Source organism: Anguilla anguilla, chromosome 3, assembly GCF_013347855.1.
Source record: "Anguilla anguilla isolate fAngAng1 chromosome 3, fAngAng1.pri, whole genome shotgun sequence".
Lineage (NCBI taxonomy): Eukaryota > Metazoa > Chordata > Actinopteri > Anguilliformes > Anguillidae > Anguilla > Anguilla anguilla.
In genome coordinates this window covers 22,016,935-22,040,952 of record NC_049203.1, presented here as the reverse complement: position 1 = coordinate 22,040,952, position 24,018 = coordinate 22,016,935, and the positions used below count along the sequence as shown (strand labels likewise).

The 24,018-nt window shown below is 47.5% G+C and overlaps 2 protein-coding genes and 2 non-coding genes across 33 annotated transcripts in view; all 4 read left to right on the top strand.

Annotated features, from left to right (window-relative positions):
* The first annotated feature begins 100 nt into the window (after nucleotides 1–100).
* nifk (nucleolar protein interacting with the FHA domain of MKI67) lies at nucleotides 101–4,270 on the top strand. Its single transcript, XM_035409993.1, has 6 exons — nucleotides 101–345; nucleotides 802–930; nucleotides 1,983–2,091; nucleotides 2,186–2,397; nucleotides 2,551–2,613; nucleotides 3,740–4,270. Exons 1-6 carry the CDS (start codon nucleotides 229–231, stop codon nucleotides 3,872–3,874), a joined length of 765 nt encoding a protein of 254 aa, XP_035265884.1. The 5' UTR covers nucleotides 101–228; the 3' UTR covers nucleotides 3,875–4,270.
* Nucleotides 1,768–1,895, top strand: LOC118224412. The gene has a single exon (XR_004764636.1). It is a non-coding gene; the product is annotated as a small nucleolar RNA ACA64 (small nucleolar RNA).
* On the top strand, nucleotides 2,832–2,956 carry LOC118224413. The gene has a single exon (XR_004764637.1). It is a non-coding gene; the product is annotated as a small nucleolar RNA ACA64 (small nucleolar RNA).
* Nucleotides 4,271–4,560: 290 nt separating the features above from the next.
* The window catches only part of clasp1a (cytoplasmic linker associated protein 1a), an 87,516-nt gene continuing 68,058 nt past the window's right edge, over nucleotides 4,561–24,018 (top strand). For all 30 annotated transcript variants that reach the window (XM_035409981.1, XM_035409979.1, XM_035409958.1 and 27 more), the window contains exons 1-2: nucleotides 4,561–5,648; nucleotides 8,431–9,036. In XM_035409981.1, the coding sequence (XP_035265872.1) occupies nucleotides 8,842–9,036 (195 nt within the window). In that variant the 5' untranslated portion in view covers nucleotides 4,561–5,648; nucleotides 8,431–8,841. The remainder of the gene's footprint in view (nucleotides 5,649–8,430; nucleotides 9,037–24,018) is intronic.

Sequence of the window (24,018 nt, the reverse complement as noted above, 5' to 3'; positions counted from 1 at the left end):
AGTAGCCTTACTTTGCAAACCGCTATTTGTTCGGGCAGGACGTGTTACCCTCCTGCGCGGTAGGTGGGGCTATATCAGAGAGAACACTTTAAAATAGGAACGATACCAACGCTGGTTTTGTGTCGTTGGTGAGAATCGTGAGAAGTGCAGTCAGCAACGTGGTCTGCACAGGGACGTGGTGGTGTGATAGTTTGATATTTGAAGATTTTTACGATCAAAAATTTTGCCATGACTGAAGGTAAATCGCCTTCTGCCAAACCGGCCAAAAGTCTGCTGGCATTAAACCCGAAAGAGGAGACAGAATTTAAGAAGAAAGTGCAGGAAGTGAAAACGCGTCCCAAAAAAGTGAGTACCGTGCGAGCCATGCGACAGCTGCTCACTGGCTAACGTTAGCCTTAGCTGTTGAGGTTACTTTGCTGCCTAAGTTGTTCTCATAACTTTTCAGATCTCTTAGACTTGTTATTGACTTAGACCATTTGCCAGAGCTATTAGGAACATTTAAAGAAACCGATAGAAAATTATTGGTGTAACAAGGTATCTGAAGTTTTACATTCGGTGATGGTACTGGCCTACTGGCTGGTCACTGCAGGATTAACTATGAAGTTCATCCCGGTATTAATGTAACTATAGAAATTAGTTTGTCGGCTAAAACTGTTTTTTCCAAAGAAGTCTGTTCGTTCGCTAATGCAAAGATTGCTTAACGTTAACGTGATTGTGCGTGTGATTACCATAATCAAGATTCTAGATTATTTCAAAGTAATGTGAATAATCAAAGACTGCAACAATTTTTCTGTTGTTTAGGGAGAATCGTTAAACCCAGGAGTGATTTACGTGGGCCATCTTCCAAATGGGCTGTTTGAGCCCCAACTCCGACACTATTTCGGACAGTTTGGGACGGTGCAGAGGTTACGGCTGTCCAGGAGCAAGAAGGTGAATGGCAATGTGTCCAGTATTAAGAGCGTTAATAACAAAATATTACATAGTCCCTGCTACAGATTTCATATGCAGTTCATTCTGTTTAACTTTAGTTGATTCTGATTATTTTCTGTGGAGAATTTCCCCCCAGCATTTAAAAATGTTTTGGTGAGAGTAAATTAGACCTTGGTGTGTTGATAAGTCTAAGAGATCCGAAAAGTTATGAGAACTTAGGCAGCAAAGTAACCTCAACAGCTAAGGCTAACGTTAGCCAGTGAGCAGCTGTCGCATGGCTCGCACGGTACTCACTTTTTTGGGACGCGTTTTCACTTCCTGCACTTTCTTCTTAAATTCTGTCTCCTCTTTCGGGTTTAATGCCAGCAGACTTTTGGCCGGTTTGGCAGAAGGCGATTTACCTTCAGTCATGGCAAAATTTTTGATCGTAAAAATCTTCAAATATCAAACTATCACACCACCACGTCCCTGTGCAGACCACGTTGCTGACTGCACTTCTCACGATTCTCACCAACGACACAAAACCAGCGTTGGTATCGTTCCTATTTTAAAGTGTTCTCTCTGATATAGCCCCACCTACCGCGCAGGAGGGTAACACGTCCTGCCCGAACAAATGCCTGTAATGTAATAAGAATCATTATCGAATGTACTACGCAGTAGGTTCATAGCCACATTTGGTGGAAACTGGAAATCTTACACTGGCTTCAGGTATACTACACTGACATTTATTTGTGGCAGTGATGTTGAATATTGAAAGCTGCAACTAAAAGAATACAACTGGAGATTGAGATGGAAATGTTACAGTGGTCTTAGTTTTACATAGAAATGGTAGGTGGCACAGTCAGAAAATTACCCCAGATGTCCTAGTTGTTTGGGGTAAGATAACTGTGCCTACAGAAAAATGGTACATTAAGCTTATTGCTTGCTTGCTTTAGCAGTGCAATGAAACCCATGTGCCCACAGATGAATTTTCTGCCGAAGATTTTCTGCTTTAAGAATTAATCTTTGTAAAATAATTATGGTAAATTAAGTTACTACCCGTTTCTTTTCAGACCGGTGGGAGCAAGGGTTATGCCTTTGTGGAGTTTGAATGTGATGAAGTGGCCAAAATTGTTGCAGAAACCATGAATAATTATCTCATGGGGGAAAGACTTATAAAGTGTGAGTATGAGATTAACAGAATAAACATTTATGAAGCTGTCATGCGTGTAGTCTGAATCGTTCAAGCGAGGCTGTTCTCTTCTCGTCCAAATAGGTAGTCTGGTGCCGCCTGAGAGGGTCCACAGCCGGCTGTTTGTCGGATCTCAGAAGTTCTTTAAGAAGCCTTCGTTCCCTGCAGTCAAGCGCTACAACAAGAAGCGTACGCCCGAAGAAACCAAACGCATGACCGGCAAACTGCTCCAGAAAGAAGCCAAGCTGCGCAAGAAGCTAGCAGAGAAGGGAATCGACTATGACTTCCCGGGATTCGTAAGTTTGATATTCAGACTCATCGAGGCGAAGCACTTAATAAAAAAATATATATATATGCATTAATTGTTGAATGGAAAGGTATGACTTGAATGTGGTATGAATGTTGTAATGTGTATAACACTTTAAATGGCTGTTTTTTTATGTCCGAAGGCTTCTCAGGTGTCCAAAAATAAGATGTCTGCAGACGACACAAACGCATCTATTTGCAGTCAAGTAAGTAAAATGCACATTAGGTGTATTCATATAGTACATGACACCATTTTGTCAGAACTGAGATTCCAGTCATTTTAAAATAAAGGCAATCCAATCTTAATTTTAATGACACTTAGAAGTTCTTTCATGGAAATACTTTAAATAAATAGTTTTGATATAGTATACTGATAATTTTTATATTTCCATGTGCTGTATTATAGGAGTAAATGTTTTGTGGCACAGCCTGAAAATCGCCTCAGACATGTCAGTTATCTGGGGTGAGATAACTGCCTAAAGAACAGGGATACATTAAGCTCATTGCCTGCTTTTATAACAGTGGAATAAGACCTGTGTGTCCACATTTACAATAAAGGCATACTATAAAGAATTTCCTAGCTTGTGTTTACAATCAAAGAAGCTTCCTCCTCCATCTTCAACCCCACCCACTCACGCTGAATAAGTTACCCCACCTAACGTAGCTAGCTGGATAGCTAAAGGTAATGTTAGTACTGTGAAGTGAGCCAACTTGAGTGACCGTGAGCAACAGTAAGAAGGCAGATTTGATTATAGCTTAATTACATTATGGTGAACGTAATAGTGGTTTTAACTTTGGAACTTTAAATTAGTAAATTTCAGACCCTCGAGAAAGTCCCTATTGTGACCAGCCTCGCACTGCCGGCAATCTTACTTACAGGTCCAACAGAAAATAAGCCAACTCCGCATCGCTTTTAATCCCCTTGCCAATGTTCAGGTGATACCACAGGAAAAGCAGTTCCAAAGTTAACTGTAGTTCTTGAAGGAGTCCTGTCGGCTTGTCTTTTTTGCTTCGCCTTATCTGGACTTCTATCTGGCTCTGCGGCCACACCCACCCCTCCCCACACTGAAAACTGTGCCACGCCTAGAAACGCCCCATACACATTATATAATAACAAATACCGGTAAAGGTGCACAAATGTGGCGAAAGGGCGTAAAGACAGATTGCCAGTACATCATGGAGTTGCCTTTGCATAGTTATTCGTAATATTTTCAAGGTAAAAGTCATACATAGTATGTATTTAATGGACAGGAGTTGAATGTTCACATTTCTATGATGAAATAACACATTTTCAACTGATTTGATGAAGGATTTGATGTCTTTTCCTAATAGGACATTACCCCTGTGTGCACTCCATCCATCCTGGAGAAGAGGAAGTCCGTTAAAATTGATGATGACGAAGACGATGAGATTATAATCAAAGTCAAACCAGCACCAAAGAAGTCTAAACGAAAAAAGACAACATAAAGGGAAATGTGTTCCTCTCAGGACTGATATCCAATGGACAATGCCAATCCCTGCACTGTTAAAATACAAAAACTGCCTGAAAAGGCCATGAAAAGACATTTTACAATGGGATTGAATTGCTGAATCTCATAAAATTAAGTGTATGTGGCTGGATTGCATGTAGATTTGCAGAAGTGGCGTCTGGAGAGAAATCCTAATGTGTATAGGGTTTGCATTGTTGAGGTTTGGTTTGCATTGAGGTTTGGTTTAAGTGATGCACCCATATCTTCCTGTGGGGAGGACCTTAAATTATCCAGAGACTGAGTCATTTGAATCGTACATGTAAATCTAATTGTATAATGTGTGTAATATCAAATGACTTGTGTATTTTTAATTAAATTTGACTTGTATGGCTCACTTGTAGATGTACAACCTCAAATGTTTTGGAAACGTTATCTGCAAACTTCATTATTTAATCGGGAGAATGGTTAATTTGTGTCTTGAGATTTGTACAGATTCTAATCCCTTCTCATGAAGAAATGCATTTGGATGATTCATAAAAACTGCCATTGCCAAATAGGATTAGCCCATCCTTATGGAAAATCCATTGTTTGATGCCACTTTTCATTGTTCTGTTGCAGTCGTGCTCCTGCGCCGCAATCACAAGATGGCGCTATCGTTCCAGTAAAGAACTGTGAAATCGGTCCACTCAACATTTTCCTAAACCTTTGTTCCAGCCATGCCGTTCCACCCGAGCTTGTTTTGGACTATTTTAAAACGCGGAACTTAATTGTTTGCTTTCCCTTTTAACGGACGATTGCAAAATGGCCAGCAATTCAGCAACACTTTATATCGATTCAAGACGCGCGCTTATAATTGAAACTACATTATAGTACAACATTAGAGTTTCCTGTGTTTATAGGCTACAGGTTAGGAAGTAGCCAAAGCATGGTGATGCAGGGATCCCTGGCATTATATGATAATGTAGCTGTCAGTGGTTTCAGTTTACTATAGTTGGTAAATACGTGACCTGTTTCCCTATGATGTTTCGTGGAAGGTCAGAACTTCGTACTTGGTTTTCTGTGTTAGAACCATAGACTAAAAATAGATTAGAACGTTGCTGTTAGTGAGTGAAGGGCTAATTAGTTATTTCCTCCATTCCAAGCCAGGTCATTACAACGAGTGTAATCATCATCCGGAAATTTTATCCCTGCTTACCTACTAAATGGTAACCAGGATAGTTGGTATTCTTCCTCGCAGCTTGGCTTGAAAAGTCTTACATTTATTGTATACCTGGAATGCAGCACCATTGTTTCCCCCTGTAATTACGACCTTCACTTACTAGTTCTCAGCTATAAATTACACCTCATTGTTGAACCCCTTTTGTGATTCTGGTCATCTTGAACGGAAGCGTCATGGGTAGTAAATAATTTACATGCCATGGCTGCTAACAGCAGAATTTGAGAGAGCCCGCAGCGGGTGGTGTTGCTATTAGTTGCCCAGTACAGTCAAATATGCTTTGAGTCTCTGGTAGAGTCAGTCGGGTCCGTACAGTTTAGTGGCCACTGCTAAGGGGGCGTACGGTAGCACTGATCTGCGCCTGCGTTACAGGACCTCCATTCTTGCGCGGCAGCGTGTATATGCGCCTGCTCGGCAGCACTGCGCTGCGCACGCGCAGCAGCGTCTCCATTCTCATCCTGCAGTGTACGGGGTGGAGAGGAATCTCAGCGCTGCTGTTTAGCTAATAAAAAGCGCATTTTCAATTAGCCACACTAATTGCACAGAGTTGGGCATGGTAAGTGGCTTTACAATTCACCTAGCATATATAATAATTTATTTAGCCAGCCTCGCTAAATTGTGATGTTAGTTAGTTCATGAGCATGTAGCGAGCTAACTAGTAATCCAACTAATCAATGGGATAGTGGACATTGTTGTTATTATAATACAATATAAGCAAGTTATTTAAGAATAAAATGGTTTAATATACGTTTCGCTTTGTATATTGTGGTACGCAACTAAATGTTTGACTACTGACTGAGGATGCTGTGCATGAATGATGATGGATAATCGGATGTTTTGTGGCCAGCCTTGCGAATGTAGAGCGCATCAGAGGCAGTGCGATGCAGGGCGCTTCGGCTAGCTTGCTAACGACACTGGTTCTGCTTGCGAAATGCGCTGCCCCGACTACTAATACTGTTGGGACTGCTTAGTTATGATACATGTCACAAATAATTCACAAATATTCTGTTACTATGTATATAACTATGATATATACTGTGTGATATAATTTTATTGGCGATAATGTATTTAGCCGAATAGAGATGGTGCCCTGTATTATTGAAAGAACGGAAAGCTACCAAAGCGTTTGTGTAAATATAAGGCCTGCTGCTTTTGGCTGAACGGCCATCGACAGCGGGCTGCTGATGTCCTGTCATTTCCATCGCTTGAAACGGTAGAAAATTGGTTGCTTTCTGGAAAAAAAATCTGAGTAATTGACCAGTTTGTTTATGTGTACTCTTCATTACAGTAAACAGAAGCTCGCTATGTAACAGCTAAACCAACTGATAGGAACGTCCGGCTCGGTGGTGGAGTTTCCTATCGCTGATAAGCTAGCGAGCTAACTTGGCTAACGTTAGTTACTGTCGGGTTAATACCATTACATGAGTAACTAAGCCATACAGCACCGTATTTCTATTTTAAAAGCTTATTTACATGCATGATTTATTTGCTGACTGGACTCCGGTTTTGCAGTCTTAACCTATTTTAGCGTAAGGATAGCGTCGGCGTTTGGCAGTATCCTCCCTATCCCACATTAAACTGGAATATATGGAGCTTGTAGCAAAAGACCTCCGGAGAATAAATGCTTTTTTACCAGATGCTCGTGTGCGACTAAGAATACCAGCTTTAATCGCCTAAAAGCGAAGACCAAGTATTCCATACTTTCGCTCTGAATTCATTCGTTTTAGAACGGGACAAAATAAAAAATCTGATTTCGTTGGAAATTAAAATGACATGCATCAAGACTGCTATGGTTGTATTTCAAATGTCAACATATTATTTGGTTTATATTTTGGTCTGATATTTGCATTTTTATCAATAATTACATACGGTCTCTGCTGTGCTGGAGAGCAGGCGTTTACATCAGAACTGACACATTTGGCCAATTAAAGAATGTTTACAACAGATGTAAGCCAACTTTAAACCATCTTGTATTGTCAAAAACCTGTTTTGAATTAGAGATATGTATAATTATTATTATGATTCTTGGCTGATGTATATACACTGGGTGACTGACATAACTAACATTTATGTTTATACACTACATGGCCAAAAGTATGTGAACACCTGACATCCAACGTCTCATCCGAAATCATGGATATTAATATGGAGTTGGTCCACCCTTTGTTGCCATAATAATCTTCACTCTTCTGGGAAAGCTTTATAGTAGATGTTGGAGCATAGCTGCAGGGATTTACTTCCATTCAGCCAGAAGAGCATTAGTGAGGTCGGGCGCTGATTGGGCGATTAGGCTCGCAGTTGGCTTTCCAATTGATCTCAAGGGTGTTGGATGGGCTTGAGGTCAGGGGTCTGTGCAGGCCAGCCAAGTTCTTCAACACCGTTCTGGACAAAATCATTTCTATTTGGACCTTGCTGTATGCCTGGGGAAATTGTCATGCTGAAACAGGAAAGGGGCTTCCCCAGACTGTTGGGGTAGCACAGAATCATCTAGACTGTGATTGTATGCTGTTGCACTAAGATTCGCCTTCGCTGGAACTGAGGGTCCTAGCCCAAACCATGAAAAACAGCCCCTGACTAAGAGGTGTCCTGATACTTTTGGTCATGTAGTATATGTTTCTTGCAAATGCTTGTTACTGAAAAAGATCAGGTTAAGGGGTTCAGTGGGAGTGTGCATATATCATATCAGGTGTATAACCCTCCGTCCCCACTACCACAGTATCCCTGTGCCTGGGCTGACGGTTGGAAAAGCATTTATCTAAATTCTCTGAGGTATCCACCTGAATGGAGTTTTAGGTATTTCCCCAAGCTGTTCAGAGAATAGCCTCCTTGTTCTTATTAGCATACACCACCTAGGTGATATCTAGCTGGAGCTTAAAGTCAACATCAAGTTTTCTGGGGAAAATTAAACAAATAAGTCTGTTTGAAAGTGGATTCCACAGGGATGTGTTCAGTTGGACAGCGACTCATCTCCCTTAGATATAAACATCTTCCTTAGATGGAAGCATCGTAAAATCCAGGGTTCAGATTTAGCCTGTCACTTTCTCTGGTTTTTTTTCCTGGGACATCCCTAAATGCCTCGAGATTGGACTCCACTGGTCTTCATGACTTTGACTTTCACACGGCTCCCCTATTTGGAACTTGCATGCTGTCAACAAGCCAAAAGTGCACAGGGCATATTTGTAATCATTTGCATGACCGACTTAGTAAATACAGCCCACGATCCTTTGCAAACTACAGGTGAATGTCTGTTGGGATGGATGGGAAGTGGAGTGCCTTAACACTTTTTTTTTTTTGTAAGAGGGGCATCGTGTGCTTAAATGCCTTCATCTCTCTCGCAGGACTCCCAGGAAGGAAGCACTACTGAATTATGAAGCACCGCCCTTCCGGACCTTCCCTCTCCGTCTCGAGTTACCGCCGTCTCCGCCGTCATCAGCGCTGCTGCCGCTAGCTGTGTTTGGCCTCCATTTTTTAAAAAAAAGGCCCCAACCACCACCAGCACCAGCTGCCACCAAGACACACATGGTGCATTGTTGCCATTCTAGAACCCGCGTCTCTGAGCTGTGGCATCTCGCTCGCCCCCGGCGAATCTAGGGTCATCCCTTTCGGGATAAAAATAAAAAGCCGTGTGTGTGTGCGCGCGCGCGTGAGCGTACGCGTGTTCTTCTGTTTAATCCGGGGGCACACACGCCCGCGGGCCGCTGCTAGCTGACGCTCCCCTGGTCTCTCGCGGGGGGAGTTTGGGCCTGAACATGGAGCCCAGCATGGAGAGCTGCCTGGCTCAGGTGTTGCAGAAGGACGTGGGCCGGCGTCTGCAGGTGGGGCAGGAGATCATCGACTTCATCGCCGACAGGCAGAAATCCCAGGACCTGGAGCAGGACCAGACCATGCTGGACCGTATGGTCGACGCAATCGCCACCACCTGGGTCAACTCCAGCAACTTCAAGGTGAGGGGGGGTGGCGCCTTTCCTGAGGACGCAACCCCTGGTCTGTGTTTGCGAGGTTGGGATTTCGGTTTTTTTTGGCAGTTGGCTTGGATTTTGACCATGATGATCTCATGGTATTTTTGACCATGAGATCATATCTCGGCAAATGTGTAAATGCGACAGCTGGTCGAGTTGTCCCTGCTCTTGTGATCGTAGACCAGACCAAAACTGGGAAACTCTTTTTTCTGTCTGTGGTCATAGGCCAAAAACACACGTCTTTTTGGTAGTTTACAATAAACGTTTGTCAGTAACAAGTGACTGCTAATGTCGACTTTATTTTAAAGAAAAAAGGTACTGAAGATAAAGTGGACACACATTGCTTGAGCCTCAGATCCTGACTGTCCTTTGGTCTGCTCATGTTCCTGTAGTTTGTAAGTTGAGACATTTGCTGTGTTCAAAATGGCAGACGTTTGCTTATTGACTCTGGTAACACTAGACTTTTCCAATGGAATACCTATTTGCTGAGTATTCACCCAGCTGGGCTTCTCCAGGCAATGCTTTCGTTAAGGGCCTCTGGATTAGGCCCGATCAAAGTGCAGTCTTTCTCAGTGTTGGAGATGAAGAGACAACATGGACGGGCTCTTGGTTTTGTTTTGATTGGCAAGGTCACGGGCCAGTAGGCAGACGGCAGCTTGAGTTCTGGAATGCGATTGTGTCCTAATGAAGTTGAGCCCTCCCGTACCCCCTGCCTAACACCGCGATTGTACAGCACACGTAGCAGCCACAGTAACTTGGGTTCAGGGCACTCTGGCTCATTGTTTGCATTCTTGAGACGGTAATCTCTTTAATCTTTTGGCACTTTTTTGTTTTTTTTCTGACGTTATGATCCAAAGCTTACTGCACAATGGTTGCTGCAGTGTCTGTCTAAACGTGGCCACACTTGCTCAGGATAGTTGAGATGGGGTTAGGTGGTGAATTATAGGTTTGTTTTTGGCTCAGGAAGTTTTTTTTTTTTTTTGCTGGGGATAACATTGGCCCCTTTGCTCTATTGAAGTCCCTGCAATCACAGTTTGGCTCAAACTCGAAGGGGATTGCTCAGTGTTGTTAGAACGGAAGGCTATTGATTGTGAAGATGTTTAATTAATGTTGTTGCCCTCATTAGTGTTAGAACAGTGGGAGCAGTTTGGGGGCCCCGTACGGAGAATTGGCGAAGGAATTCTGCAGAACGGGCTCTGATTGGGTGCTTCAAGCTTTGGTGTCGGGTTCATCAGTGGAGCGGACGACGGAAGGAGCTTATTGAGTGAAAAGGCCATTTTAAGTTTTTCTTCAGTTTCCTGGCTGTCATTACGTCGATAGAACTCTCAGTTCACGTTGGGAAATTCTAAAGTTCACGTCCAGCAACAGACCGGAAAAGCAATCCTCAATTACCCTTGTGTGGGAGATAACAATTTTAAGCTTCGTTTTCCCCCTCTCAGTGAGTTGGGACCTCAGTGGGTGGGGCCTTCTGCTTCTACTGTGGCCAATAGGAGCGCAGAGCTGTTTTAAAAAAGAAAGAAAAAAAGAGCTGAATGGAAAATGGTTTTGAAACGGTTCCCTGATTTGAATTCGCAGACACCAAATGGCAAACTTGACCTCTAATAATGTCTGTGACATTTCCTCTTGATAGTTTGCTGTGCCGATCGTTGCCGATGGTTACTGCTGAGCCATTGATGGGGTGTCCTGGGGAAGCGGGCCCTTGAGAGAGAGTCTGTGCTGCTAATGGGGGGTTTGTGTAAACAGCGGCTGTGCTCTGGGGTTTCCGAGGGGCTGTTGAAGCCTGGCGCACGCGCGCTCATATCTTCGCTCCGACAGCGCTGTCTGCGGAACTGTTTAACCCGAGAAAGCCGCGCAGCGCAGGCTGACTCTGCATTTTTTTTTTTCGTCGTCATTCTGGAGGCTCCTGGTTTTAATGATAATAACGAAAGGCGCGGCTTCCTTGGAAAAAGATCAGCCGCGAAAATGAATAAATAAATAAATTGAAAATCAGGCGGGCGGCGTTTCAAAGCGTCTGGCCCGTCTGCGGGAGGGCCTTGAGCAGGAACAGACAGGCAGACGGGAACAGCGCGTTCGCCCCTCGGACGGGGAGCGCTGGCGCCGCTGGCGGCTGGAAGCGGGAACGTGACTCCTCACGCTCCGGGAGGCGACCCGTGTGTTTTCCTTTGCAGGCTCTGCGTTAACACGGTTACAGAGAAGAGCAGAGAACAGACATGACTAATCAATCAGGAGCAAGAGTGTAATCTGTGTAAGCCATAGGGGCGGTGGGGGGGGGGGACTGTGTGTATACAAACCTTCGATTAGCTCTGATGACGGAAATGGCGTCTAAATTTGACGTCCCGAGTTAGACTCTTGCTTGTAGATGCAGGGCTCGCTGTCTGCAGCTGTGGTTCTGTGCAGGATGAGCTGTGAACTCACCATGGGACTCCACAGAAATCTGTGTTCAGCAGGCTGGTTCTCAGGCATCAGAGCTCTGCAGTGACTGTGCAGTTCTACTGATGCTCAGGTTATGTGGATGAAATAATAGCGGGTACACCACCATCCCAGAGCTATTAACATCAGTGAACCTGCCTGGTCCCTGGGCAGTTCTGACAGCCTGTAACAATGATCTTCATTCCTGGTCCTGGCAGGCCGCAGGGTCTGCTGGTTTTTGTTTTCACCTTAATATCAGCAACCTGTTCATTCCCAAGGAACCAGTCGAGGTAACTATAATCAACTGCTTTAATTTATCAATTAAGTACTGAGTAATAACAAGAATAAGTGGACCGGGTGGCCCGCCAGGACCAGGAATAATGATCAATGGCCTGGAACCACAGTTGTTTCGGCTAAAAGAGGTGGGACCAGATCCAGTGTGGGTGGAGCTCCAGCCAGCCGCAGGAAACTGGAGGTTTCTTCAGACTAGCTGTTGGCACATTCAACAGATATGCTTTTATTTGATTATTAATTGAACGTCCCTGTGAAAGTCACTATTATGCTGTCGCATTAATAGCTCATACTGCATGTGCAGTTTCCACCCAAGAACAAGGGAAAGATTTTGTTACCATTTCAGGTGTTTTCCCTGTGTTTAATCAAAGTGCAAGTGAAAGTACGGTTGAGTAAAATGATGAGCTATTAATGTACTCCGATAACAGCGGTTGTAATGAGAGTGTAAGGGTTTAGTGCTTTATTGTATGGCAGAGGTAAGGGCTGTACTGTGAGAACAAGTTTTGTGAAACTGCAAACCAGAGGGTAGTTGAACACATTCAGTCTTTCCGGTTAAATGTCTGATAGAACTGTTGTCGGGTAATTTGTGTGCTGGCGTGTTTATCATACTTGAACAGGTTTAGTTTTGGTCTGTTTCAGCTGGCATTGAGAACGCACCAGCCCAGTTCTGAAGAAAATGTAAATTACAGGAATGAAATTTGAACATTTGTTTTCATGAAATAGATGTGATGCAGGGCTGGGGGTGGCCACTGTTCATGTGATGGACTACCAGAAACAAAACCACAGAAGTTTTGGCTTACCACATTTTATTGCACAAAAACCGCAAATAAGCCAAAAAGCCTTCAAAACAAAAATGCAGCACAGGGAAAAAGGGCAGGCAGAAAGTCTTCCGAAGAACCCAACATAGCCTCAACCAGTCCAAACCCTCTTCTCTTTAGGGCTGTGAACCAGGCCTTTTATTAGGCCCAGCAATTAGGTAATGAGCCACGGCTGTAGTGATTACAATGCATCATAGCTGTTGCCATACCTGTCTGTTGGGCTGGTGCTGCCCCCTGGTGGACATCACCCCACCTCCCTTCCTGGCACCACATAGGATGAACCTGCTTTCAGCCTTAAACATTTGTAGCTCGAGAAAATGTTTTTTAATGTTTCTTTCTGGGATGGCCAATGCCGCCATTCAAAAATGTGTGTTGTTCAACATCAGTAAAATGGGCCTTTCCTGTTTAAGAGTGCGTCCCTGTGCTAACAGTCATCATAGGCGAGTTCCTCAGAGAACAGGAAGCAAAAACCTGACTCCCACCTCCCAACGACTGATGGCAGGTCAGCCTACCCTTGCCTAATCCAAACTGTAACCAGCGTGGGAAAGTCGCAGAATAAGTCCAGGATCAGTACTTTAGCGCAGTCTTTGTTTCTCTTTCTGATAGAGCTCGGCTGCTTCCTGTGAGCTGGGTCCACTTAACAAAAGCCTTTGGCAGGAAGCCTGCATGTGACTGGTTTGTGCCAAGCAACAGGCCTCACGTGGGCTGCTGCATGCCACGCAGGCGTGCTGGAGTTGGTGTGGAGTTGGGTGCAGAGTTGGGTGTGCTGCAATTGGGTGTGATGGAGCTGGGTGTGTTTGAGTTGGGGGTGATGGAGCTGGGTGTGTTTGAGTTGGGCGTGTTGGAGTTGGGTGTAATGGAGTTGGGGGTGATGGAGCTGGGTGTGTTTGAGTTGGGTGTTGGGTGTCAATGTTCCCGTGGAGCTTTGACTGCAGAACTGTCACTGGGATATAAGCTGCTTAAGGGGTAAATGTGCTGGATGCTTCAAAATGGTTTAAAAGGCTTTTAAAAGTGCTGAAGGCTAAAGTCCTGATACACACTATACACTAATACCAAAAAACGACTGTCTCCCAGAGTTTAAATGAACACCGTAAATGAAAAATGGTGGCACCAAACATTAATGGTGGAAGACAGTCCTATGACACGTGATTAGCTTCATGCATGCCAGTGGTATTATGTGTTAGTTATTAGGAATGCATGCATGTATTACTCAGCTAGCGCATTAGCTCAGTGCTGTAAGAGGAGAACACCTCACTGAGGACTCTGGGAAGCATTTGAACAAGAAGACTGTCTTCTTTTGGGTCAGACCCGAGAACAGAGCTGTCTCACCATGGCTGTAAAAAAACTGCCGTCGTGCAGGTTTTTCACCCGCGTGTTTATGAACTGCCACGCACGAGGCAGGCCCCCGCGTCACAGGTGACCCACCGAAGGGCTGACCCGCGTAAGCCTCGAATGCCGTTAAATGTGTGCTCTGCCCCTTTCGGGGAAAAGTGGCGCTGGGCTGCGGTTTGGGCAGCCTCGCTCTCCAGCAGCGGCGGCTATGCGACGAGCCGCTAACCTCCATTAGCCTCCGTTAAAGTCAAGCGGCCGCCAATCTCGCTGACCTTGTTAGCTTTTCTGGTTGCTGTTGTGTACCCGTCTGTACCACTCAAAATGGGACATGCCCCTGCGGGCCCAGTGCCTTGTAAACTAATAAAAGTTACTGAGTGCGTGGGTCCTCATCGCCGGTGTGTGCGTGCACAGGGGCTGCATGCATGGTGTCTGCGTGGTGAGCCCCCAGAATGCACCAGCGGGGGTCACCGGGTTTGGCCTCAGGGTGTTGAGCAGGGTCTGAGGTGCCCTTCAGAACGCTGCAGCGTTAAGCCCTGCCTGAGGACTTCGCTATCTCTCCTCAGAACAGATAAACACATGTTAACTGTTAAACCAAAAACGCACGGTCTTGGACCTAAAAGACACTTGCTTTGTGTGTGTGTGTGTGTGTCTGTGTCTGTGTCTGTGTCTGTGCCTGTCTTTCTGTGTCTGTGTGTGTGTGTGTGTGTGTGTGTGAGAGAGAGTGAGAAAGAGAGAGTCTGTATTTATGTGAGAGTCTGTGTGTGTATGTGAGGGTCTGTGTGTATGAGTCTGTCTTTGTGTGGAAACTTGCATTCCTTTGCTGTCAGTTGTCAACAAGCTCAAAGTTTAAAGACAGTTTAACAGCTTTGCTGTATCAGGAGATAAAAGCAGCGCTGCGGAGTGGGAGTGACCGGAGTCCTGTGTCATTAGAATATTATTTATGATGCTTGAGTGACAGCGCTGCTCAGGTCAGTGTATGTGTGGGAGCTCTAGCGGTGTTAGCGTTAGCAGTAATGGCTCAGCGAGTAATGCAGCTGAAGCTGTGTTGGTGCGTTGGCACAGTGAGGGGGGCGAAAGGACATTCCTGCCTGTTTGCTCATGTTTCCAGGGGGGCGGGGCGCAGCGGGCTGCTGAAAGGGGCGGAGCCCGCCGGGCTGTTATGGAGCCCGGTTGCCTGGCAGCCCGTTGTGTCTGAGGGTGTAGAGCTCTGTTTACTTTGTCTGCACCTCCACATGGGCCTGTGCAGTGTCAGTCACCCCCGGGGCCAGAGCTCTGTCAGGAGGCTCTTCTCCTCATTCTCCTCTCCTCCTCAACGGCTTCACACTCTGCTGCTTCTTCCTTCTGCCCCAGTTCAGTCTGAATGCATACTGTCTCCTCCATTACACTGATACATACTGTCTCCTTCATAACACTGATACATACTGTCTCCTCCATTACACTGATGCATACTGTCTCCTTCATTACACTGATGCATACTGTCTCCTCCATTACACTGATACATACTGTCTCCTCCATTACACTGATGCATACCGTCTCCTTCATTACACTGATGCATACTGTCTCCTTCATTACACTGATGCATACTGTCTCCTCCATTACACTGATACATACTGTCTCCTTCATTACACTGATGCATACTGTCTCCTCCATAACACTGATGCATACTGTCTCCTTCATTACACTGATGCATACTGTCTCCTCCATAACACTGATGCATACTGTCTCCTTCATTACACTGATGCATACTGTCTCCTTCATTACACTGATGCATACTGTTTCCTGCATTGCACTGGTGCACAGTGGCTTCTCCATAATACTGATACGTGCTGTCTCCTCCATTGCAGTGGTACGTGCTGTCTCCTCTATTGCAGTGGTACGTGCTGTCTCCTCCATTGCAGTGGTACGTGCTGTCTCCACTGTAACACTGATGCATAACATTTCCTCTGTCTCTCTGATCTGTGTGTAATGTGTCATGTGTAAAGTGGCGACTACTTCACGCTGCTAGCTCCACCTCCTCGCCTCATGGTCTGTCCTCTGCTAGCATTCTGTCTCCTGCCACCTCAGATTAGTCCCTGACTGCTTGCTTGTCGTCCCTCTATCTTTCTCTTTCTTTCTCTTTCTCTTTCTCTCTCTTTCTCTTTCTCTCTCTTTCTCTTTCTCTCTCTCTCTCTCTTTCTCTCTCTCTCTCTCTCTTTTTCTCTTTCTCTCTTTCATGCATTTCTCTGGATGGTTCTGCTATGAAGCTCCTCCCGTCACGCGGGGCCCATCAGGAGCTGCGGCGCTTCCACAGCTCTCGCGTTAGCTAGAGGAGGACCGCATCCCATTTTCTGCTTGGGTGGCTACGGGGGCTACGGGGGCTGCAGGGGGGGGGGGGGTGTGAGGAGAGAGAGAGAGAGGCTGCGCGCTCGCCGCTACGCTACGCCGCGCCGATCGATGGCCCCCGCGATGGCTGCGCTGCGCTGGAAGAGGCCACGCTGGCTGCCAGGGAAGGCGCCATGATGGGGGAGGGAGGGAGAGGGAGGGAGAGGAGGGAGAGGAGGGGGGAGTCGCTCAGAGTGCATTATGGGACCGGAGTCTGGATTAGCAGACTCTGCTGCCACAGGCTGGCGGGCTGCCAGTGCCTCTCTGGCCCTGCCCACCCTGAGGCGCTCCAGACTGGCGGCCGGCGCACCCAAACACGGCGGCGGCGAGCCTTTATTCGCCGCCTGCTTTAGTCCCGCCCCCTCCCGCGGAGGGGCTGTGCTTTACCGCCGCGCAGCGCAGTCTGCACGGGCCCTCGGTGCACGTCCTCGACGTCTTCCTCAAAAGAGCGAGGCTGACGGGGAGCTGATGCCTGTGAATTAGCCCTGATGAGTTAGCAGCTGATCTGTACTGAATCTCTGATGAGCTTTAGGTTCACATCCACTTTCTTCAAAGCCTTGTCTGACTATTTGATACCCCCGCTTTGGACTTCTCAAGCCCTCCGTGCCTGCGTTCTCACTTTGTGCGTGTGTGCACGTGTCTGTGTGTCTGTGTTTCTGTGTGTGTCTGTGTTTCTGTGTGTATGTGCGTTTGTGTATTTGTGTGTGTGATATGAGGGCACAGTTGTGGAAGGTCCTAAAGAAAAAAGCTGAAGCAGAGCCAAAATGGACGTCTTAATGCTCCCGCAAGCAAATGCTGCACTGTACAGCTATATTTGTCTCTGGGGTGTCGTGTACCATGTACCACATCTTACAATTTAGCTGGTTTTAAACCAAGTTAATTGCATATATTGCAAGGCCGTGAGAGTTGTGTGTGTTCTGGGTCTATTGTTTTTTGGTCGCTGGCTCATTTTGAGCTTTGTTTTTGAATAGCTGAGTTTCCGAATTTCCGGGAAACCTGAATGCAGCCAGTTGACCAAACGAACCCTTGGCTTTTTTTGTTCTCCGAATGCGCTTTCTTAACGCGTGTTATTTGATTTCTGCTCTGAAGGATGTTTGTCTAGGTGTGCTTTTTACATCTACGGTGACAGTTATTGAATTAGAGACTGTTTTTATGCTTCTGAGAACCTCTCTGTCCTCTATGTTTGAAGTAGACAAAACATATTCGTCCTTGTGTCATTTCCTCCTGTTGTTTTCTTAACGGGGCCTGTTCAGCCTATGGTTTTGCACTGCTTACCGATTTGCTAAACCCAGCAAGCTGGTTTACTGCTTTCCTTAACGTGTCTTCAGAGAGAGCCATTTCCATGCTTTCGTTGTTTAGCCTGAACATCAGAGCATTTGCAGTCAGTAGCTAGCCTTCCGCAGACGAGGTTTTGTTTTGAACAGCTTGGCCGAACGGATGGAATATTTGGCGTTTGGTTGTTCCGAAACGGTCGTAATCTGCGGGATGCCGGGAGGCGCGTCCTCCGCTCTCGTTTTGACTGCAGCTGGCGTTCGGCGCTTCACGACCGCGCCTGTTCTTCAAAATCCGCAGCGGCGAGTCCGCCGGGTTTAAAGGCCTCCGCTCCGAGCCGCGGATCCCGGTCGCCAATCGCCGGTCTGCGGTAATGGGAAAACGGTTCGAGGCGGAGTTCTTATTTCGGGGAGAACGGCGAGCCCAGACCAGCTAGGTGCTCAGAACTCGCCGGCTGAAAGGCAGAGCTTTGAAGAAACTTTGCTTCTTTTTTTCTCATAACCTGGACGGGCCCCACTGTTCTGACACTTCAGCGCCCCTCGCAGTTCCCTCAGGGGCCCCGCCGTGCGTAATGGCATCGAGCTTCTGCACACGTCCTGTTCCTGAAAGGGCCGAAGGCTCCGCCGTCTTCACCCACAACAAAGAGCAGGGCCTGGGGACGAGGAGAAGAACACGAGCTGCTCAAGCTCAGGTTCTCCACACACACGCACACGCACACGCACGCACACAGACACAGACACGCACACACACTCACACTAACACACACACGCACACGCACACTAACACACACACGCACACACAGACACAGACACACACTCTCACACACACACACACACACACGCACACTAACACACAGACACACACACACACACACTAACACACACACCCACACACACACACACACAGACACACACACACAGACGCACACACACACACGCACACACACACTAACACACACACACACACACTAACACACACACTGACACACACACACACACACTCCTTCACAGACCCTGCAGTCTGCACCGGTTGCTTCAGGGGCAGATTTATATAACGGTCTTAAGGAGGCCGGCCTGTTCTGGGTCGTTAGCTGTGTGAAGTAAACATTGCTTAATGCGCTCTGTGTCCGTTAGCTGTGTGAGCGGAGAAGACACTGCATAGACCGAGGGACTGATACTCTGCAGAAACCATTTTACACACGTAGACGTGCTTAAACACACACACACACTCTTACACACTACACATTCACTTACACACACACACACACACACACACACTCTTACACACTACACATTCACTTACACACACACACACACACTCTTACACACTACACATTCACTTACACACACACACACACACACACACTCTTACACACTACACATTCACTTACATACACACACACACACACACACACACACTCTTACACACTACACATTCACTTACATACACACACACACACACACACACACACACACTCTTACACACTACACATTCACTTACATACACACACACACACACTTGCTCACTTGCATGCATACAATCACTTGCACGCTTATGCACACCCTACGACACACTACAACACTTGCACGAACAGACAGACACACATGTACACACACATCTCAAGCACTCACACTTTCTCACTTACACGCTCACTTACTCGTGCGTACTGTTACACGCTCAAACCTGCACTTGCACACTTGCGAAGGCCTGCTGTTTCACGCGTAAAGTAAAAAAAGAGTAAATGACTCCTCGCCAACGTTTCAGGCTCCCGTTTGATGGCGGACTGAATGTGAATTCGCTCGGAGCGAACAAACCAAAACGGGGGCGATAGAAGTCATGCCATCGCTGGCAGTCTCCGGAACATTCCCCGAAGCGCTAAAGTGAGTGAGCAGCGGTTTGGCGGGTTTTGAATATGGAGAGGAGCAGCTGACTGTTATTCAAAGGTATTCAAACGCTGCCGGTAATCTGTGCCTGCGTGTGGTGGGCGTGGCCGCGCACCTGGCCGTCGGGGTAGCCTGGGCGACGGGCGACGACCTCGTGACCTCGTGGCCTGGCGAAGCCGCGGAATCGCGGGTTCGGGTGAGAGAGCCGGCGGTTGTGTGTTCGTACGCCTCTCCGCTGTGCCCCCCCCCCTGAATGGAGCCATTGTTAAACGGGAACATGATGAACTCCTCGGCGTTTAAGCTCTTCCCCTGAGCTGCTCGGGGTTTGACTGAAGTCCAGTTCCTGAGCTTTTATTTAAAAATAATCATTAAAAAAATGCTTTATTCTCCCAGCAGCTGTTTGTCATATAAAACCTTGCCTGCAAATGTGACCATATACAGCAGTACACCCGTCGCAGCTCAGCGGGGAAAGGTCCGGAGAGCCAGACGCTTACGGGGGATGAAAAGGAAGGTGCCGGAAAAAGCTGGCGATAATGACGGTGCTGGCCTTGGGTTTGGCGGCCGGCTTTGCAGAGGCCTCGAACCCCGGGACTCAGGCGGATGGTCGAGGTGCTCGGGTCGATGGTCTAGGTGCTCGGTTCCATGGTGTAGGTGCTCGGGTCGATGGTCTAGGTGCTCGGTTCCATGGTGTAGGTGCTCTGGTCGATGGTCTAGGTGCTCGGTTCCATGGTGTAGGTGCTCGGGTCGATGGTCTAGGTGCTCGGTTCCATGGTCTAGGTGCTCGGGTCGATGGTCTAGGTGCTCGGGTCGATGGTCTAGATGCTCGGGTCGATGGTCTAGGTGCTCGGGTCGATGGTCTAGGTGCTCGGGTCGATGGTCTTGGTGCTCGGGTCGATGGTCTAGGTGCTCGGGTCGATGGTCTTGACCAGTGCTCAAGCCACTGTTTCAGCGCAGAACAAAAACAAAATGGAGCCCTCGATTTATGCTAAGCTTTCGGTTTTAAACCAGTCAGTCGAGCGGAATATGTGAAGCTTAAGCACCAGCAGTACGCAGTCGGGGTGGACAGCCTGACGTTTGGGTTCTTGCAGGCTTCACGCCATCCTAAAAAGTAAGAGACTCCCTCAGCCCCTAAGGACCGTGCGCCCGTGTCCCTGGTGTGGGCCTTTCAGCTCTACGGTCTGGCCTGCCTGTCCGTCCCTGCTGGCTGGCCGCTCACTCGTAGTCCTGAATAAGACTCCGGGGATATTACTCGCGTCTGTACGCTCTCTGCGTGGAGACCGCCTCCCCGGAGCTCGGTCACCTTCACGGCCCCCTCAGATCCGTCAGAGCTCCGCCGCGATGCCGGCTGACAGCCTGTCGGGGGCGATAGGCTCACCCGTCACACACAAGGCACGCGGGGTGTCCATCCTGCACAGAGGAGCGCTCGCCGTTCCGGGCTGGCTTCAGACAGCGTGCCCTGCTGCCTTTCGCATGTGCCCTGCTGCGTTCCTGCAGACGTTGTGGAGATGATGATGATGATGGTAGTGGCGTACACTAAACCGGCCGTGGTCGCAATGGCGGCGGCCGTTCCCGCCGCAGTCGCAGCTGCGCGCGGTGTGGCTAACGGCGCGGCGCGGCCTGCTCCTCTCAGCGTGTCGGCTGAAATGGCATTCTCATGATGTAACCGCGCTTTAGCCAACCGCGCACTCCACGGGGGGGGGGGGGGGGGGAGTAAGGGGGCGGATTCAGAGAGCCTGCAGCACAGCGTCCCTGCTTGGGAGGGAGAGGGACGCGTCGCCATAAAATCATCCGCTAACGTACAGCAAACGCAGAGGCGCTGGGCTCTCACGGTTCACACGGTAACGGTTTGAGGAAGAGCCACAGGAGACAGAGTGCCGTCTTGCTGTTGTTTCACTGACGGACATTATTGAGTGTTGGGTTACTGTGTACACGTATGTACTGACTGGTGGAAGTCGGACTTCACCTCTCTGTTGCTGTGGCTCCCTTTCGGCTAGGCCTGAAGCTCATTTGCAATGTGAGCTCCACTTAATGAAGAGATCCGGGAAAGGTCCAGAGCAACAGCGGCCCATCCGTCAAGAACGACGTCCTCTAGCAGACAGTGGTTTAATTCTCAGTAAACCCAAAAGCTGTGTGTCTGATATATCTTGACAGATGTAGGCCAACTCAAAATCTGATCTTGCAGAAAATCTCTAATCAAAGTCTAACTTGTGGCCCCGTGGGTCCAGCGCTCTGTCCTCCGCACTGCCTGAATGCAGAGCTGCTGTCAGTCAGTCAGTCGGTCAGTCAGTCAGTCAGTCCCTTTCTCCTGCAGCTGCCTCTGCACTGACCGCAGTGAAACTGGGCATGGGGGGTGGGCGGAGGGTGTGGCTCGGCTCGTAAAAGGCGTGGCTATATTTGAGGAGGGTCTATTTGCGGAAGAGGAGCGGACAGGTGGGAGAACTGACCAAACCCCCATCCTCGACCCCACCCCAACCCCCACCCCACACTTCCCCCGTGCGTTAAAGCCAGGCGGCTGACCTTGGGGAACTGCGCCATCGTACACCCCCCCCTCCCCCCTGTTCTGAAAAGCCACAGAATGTTCCGGGCCAGCCTGCTCGGTTCAGCGGCCAGTGTAGGGTTGCTCTAGCCTGAGGGAGAAAGTGGCTGTAAAGGGTCCCTCGTTTGAAGAGGAAGGACATGGAATTTGCAGGATGAGGGGGGGGGGGGGGGTCTTGTTATTGTTGCCTCCTCACCCTCCTGACATTCCAGTTTCTCTTAAAATGCATTCACAGACCCCCCCCCCATTGCTTTTGTTACTCTAAAGGAATACCCCCCCCCCCCCCCCCAAATCCCTTTGCTCCTCTTAAGGTGTGCCATCCCCCTCATTGTTGCCCCTGGCATGTTCTTGCCTCGGTTTTTTCCCGGTTCTGGGGGCACTTGGCGCTGCTATCGCTACTCCTGCTTTCCGAAGCCACAGGCCTGCGGACCGGACCAGGCCAGGCCAGCCGGGACAGGCCTTCACCACAGGACCAATCACGGACGGCGTGTCCTCGCCGAGGCCCCGCCCCAACCACGGCGTGGCGCTTCCAAAGGAAGTTGCGCTGCCTTACTGGTAGAGGGAGAACCAGAGGTGCATCCCAGCATGCTTTGCAGCTCATCCCAGGCACCCATGGAGGAGCATCACTGGCACCATATGGCAATCAGAACACAAACTGCCCTGGATAGTTCTACCTGACAACAGGAGTTGAAAAACTCCTGATTGGATATATAATTGGGAGAGCAATTGTGTGTGAGTGACTTGCTTCTTCCCTGTGGGTTTTGGTCTCTATCCAGGCAGTAGGTGGGTGTTCCTTACACATTCGAGAGAGTGAAGGTGCACAGTCTGAGAGAGAGAAGTGTAGTATGCTCAGTCATGACTGGATCACCTTTAGGGGATTACTCTGAAGCATATCGATTGTATTAGTGTGCTTTCCAATGACTCAGATTTTATGAGGATTAATATGGAAAAAAATAGTGTGTCATTTTCAGTCATAGTGACATCCTTGGAGTATTGCTCACCAGCACTGTGGTTTCGTGTCTTGGGGGGGGTGTCCTATTGTGTGGGGTGTGGCTGTGCAGAATACTGTAGCACGTATTTCTCGTTTTATATAAAATGGCAGAAGTCTAACACTCTATACACAGGGTATGTCCGGTCATGAAAAACACGCTTGCTTGGTTGCTAGATAGAAAATACAGCAATGCACCCAATGTGCCAGGGAAACGTAGTTTGGGATCGCAGGTATGCCATCCGGCCAGTTTCGCCTTGGCAGGGCAGCATGTCCCATACCTACACATTTAATAGTGGCCACACAAGGACAATGATATGTTGTGGTTGCAAAAGACAGAGTCCCATGTGTTTGTGTGTGTGTGTGTGTGTGTGTGTCTGTGTGGAAAAAGAGAGAATGACGTGTGAGTTGGACAGTCAGACACAAAAACAAAGCGTTTGTTTTGAAAATTGTGTTTTATTCACGTAGACTTCTAACCTTGTTGAAATGTGAACTGTATAAATGTTAACTTATTTTGTTCGTTTATATTCACTGAGGTATTGGCCAACTGTCAACGTTTTATTAAAATGTGCTCTATAAAGGAAAGTAATATGTGCACTAGCTAGACACTGCTGCTTATGAAAGCTCTTTCTGAATGTGTCAGTGTTATGGAATACCTATCAACCAAAGTAAATTTATAAATGCTTGTTCTTTTAATAAAACTATATTGTCTGTCATTCATTCATGTTATTCAAGGTAGCCTAATACTGTGTGCTTTGGAATTGCCATGGTTAGTTTCAATAGCACATTTTATCCTCAGTTCTGCATTGTATTCACAGACACATCGCAGAATGTTTGGTCATGAGAATTTGGTTTATAGTCAGTGGGCCTCATTCACGAAACGTGTACGATCACATTTGATCATAAACTGTGTGTAAGAATGGTCCCAAGAACATTTCGCCATTCATCATTTTCTTTCTTATCTGTATTTGTTCACGCCCGTTTCCTTACACAAATCACATGAACACACAAAATTTACAAACGGCCAGCATTCATCATCTCTCACACCTGGGATACGCACAAAAACAAAGGTCTGCG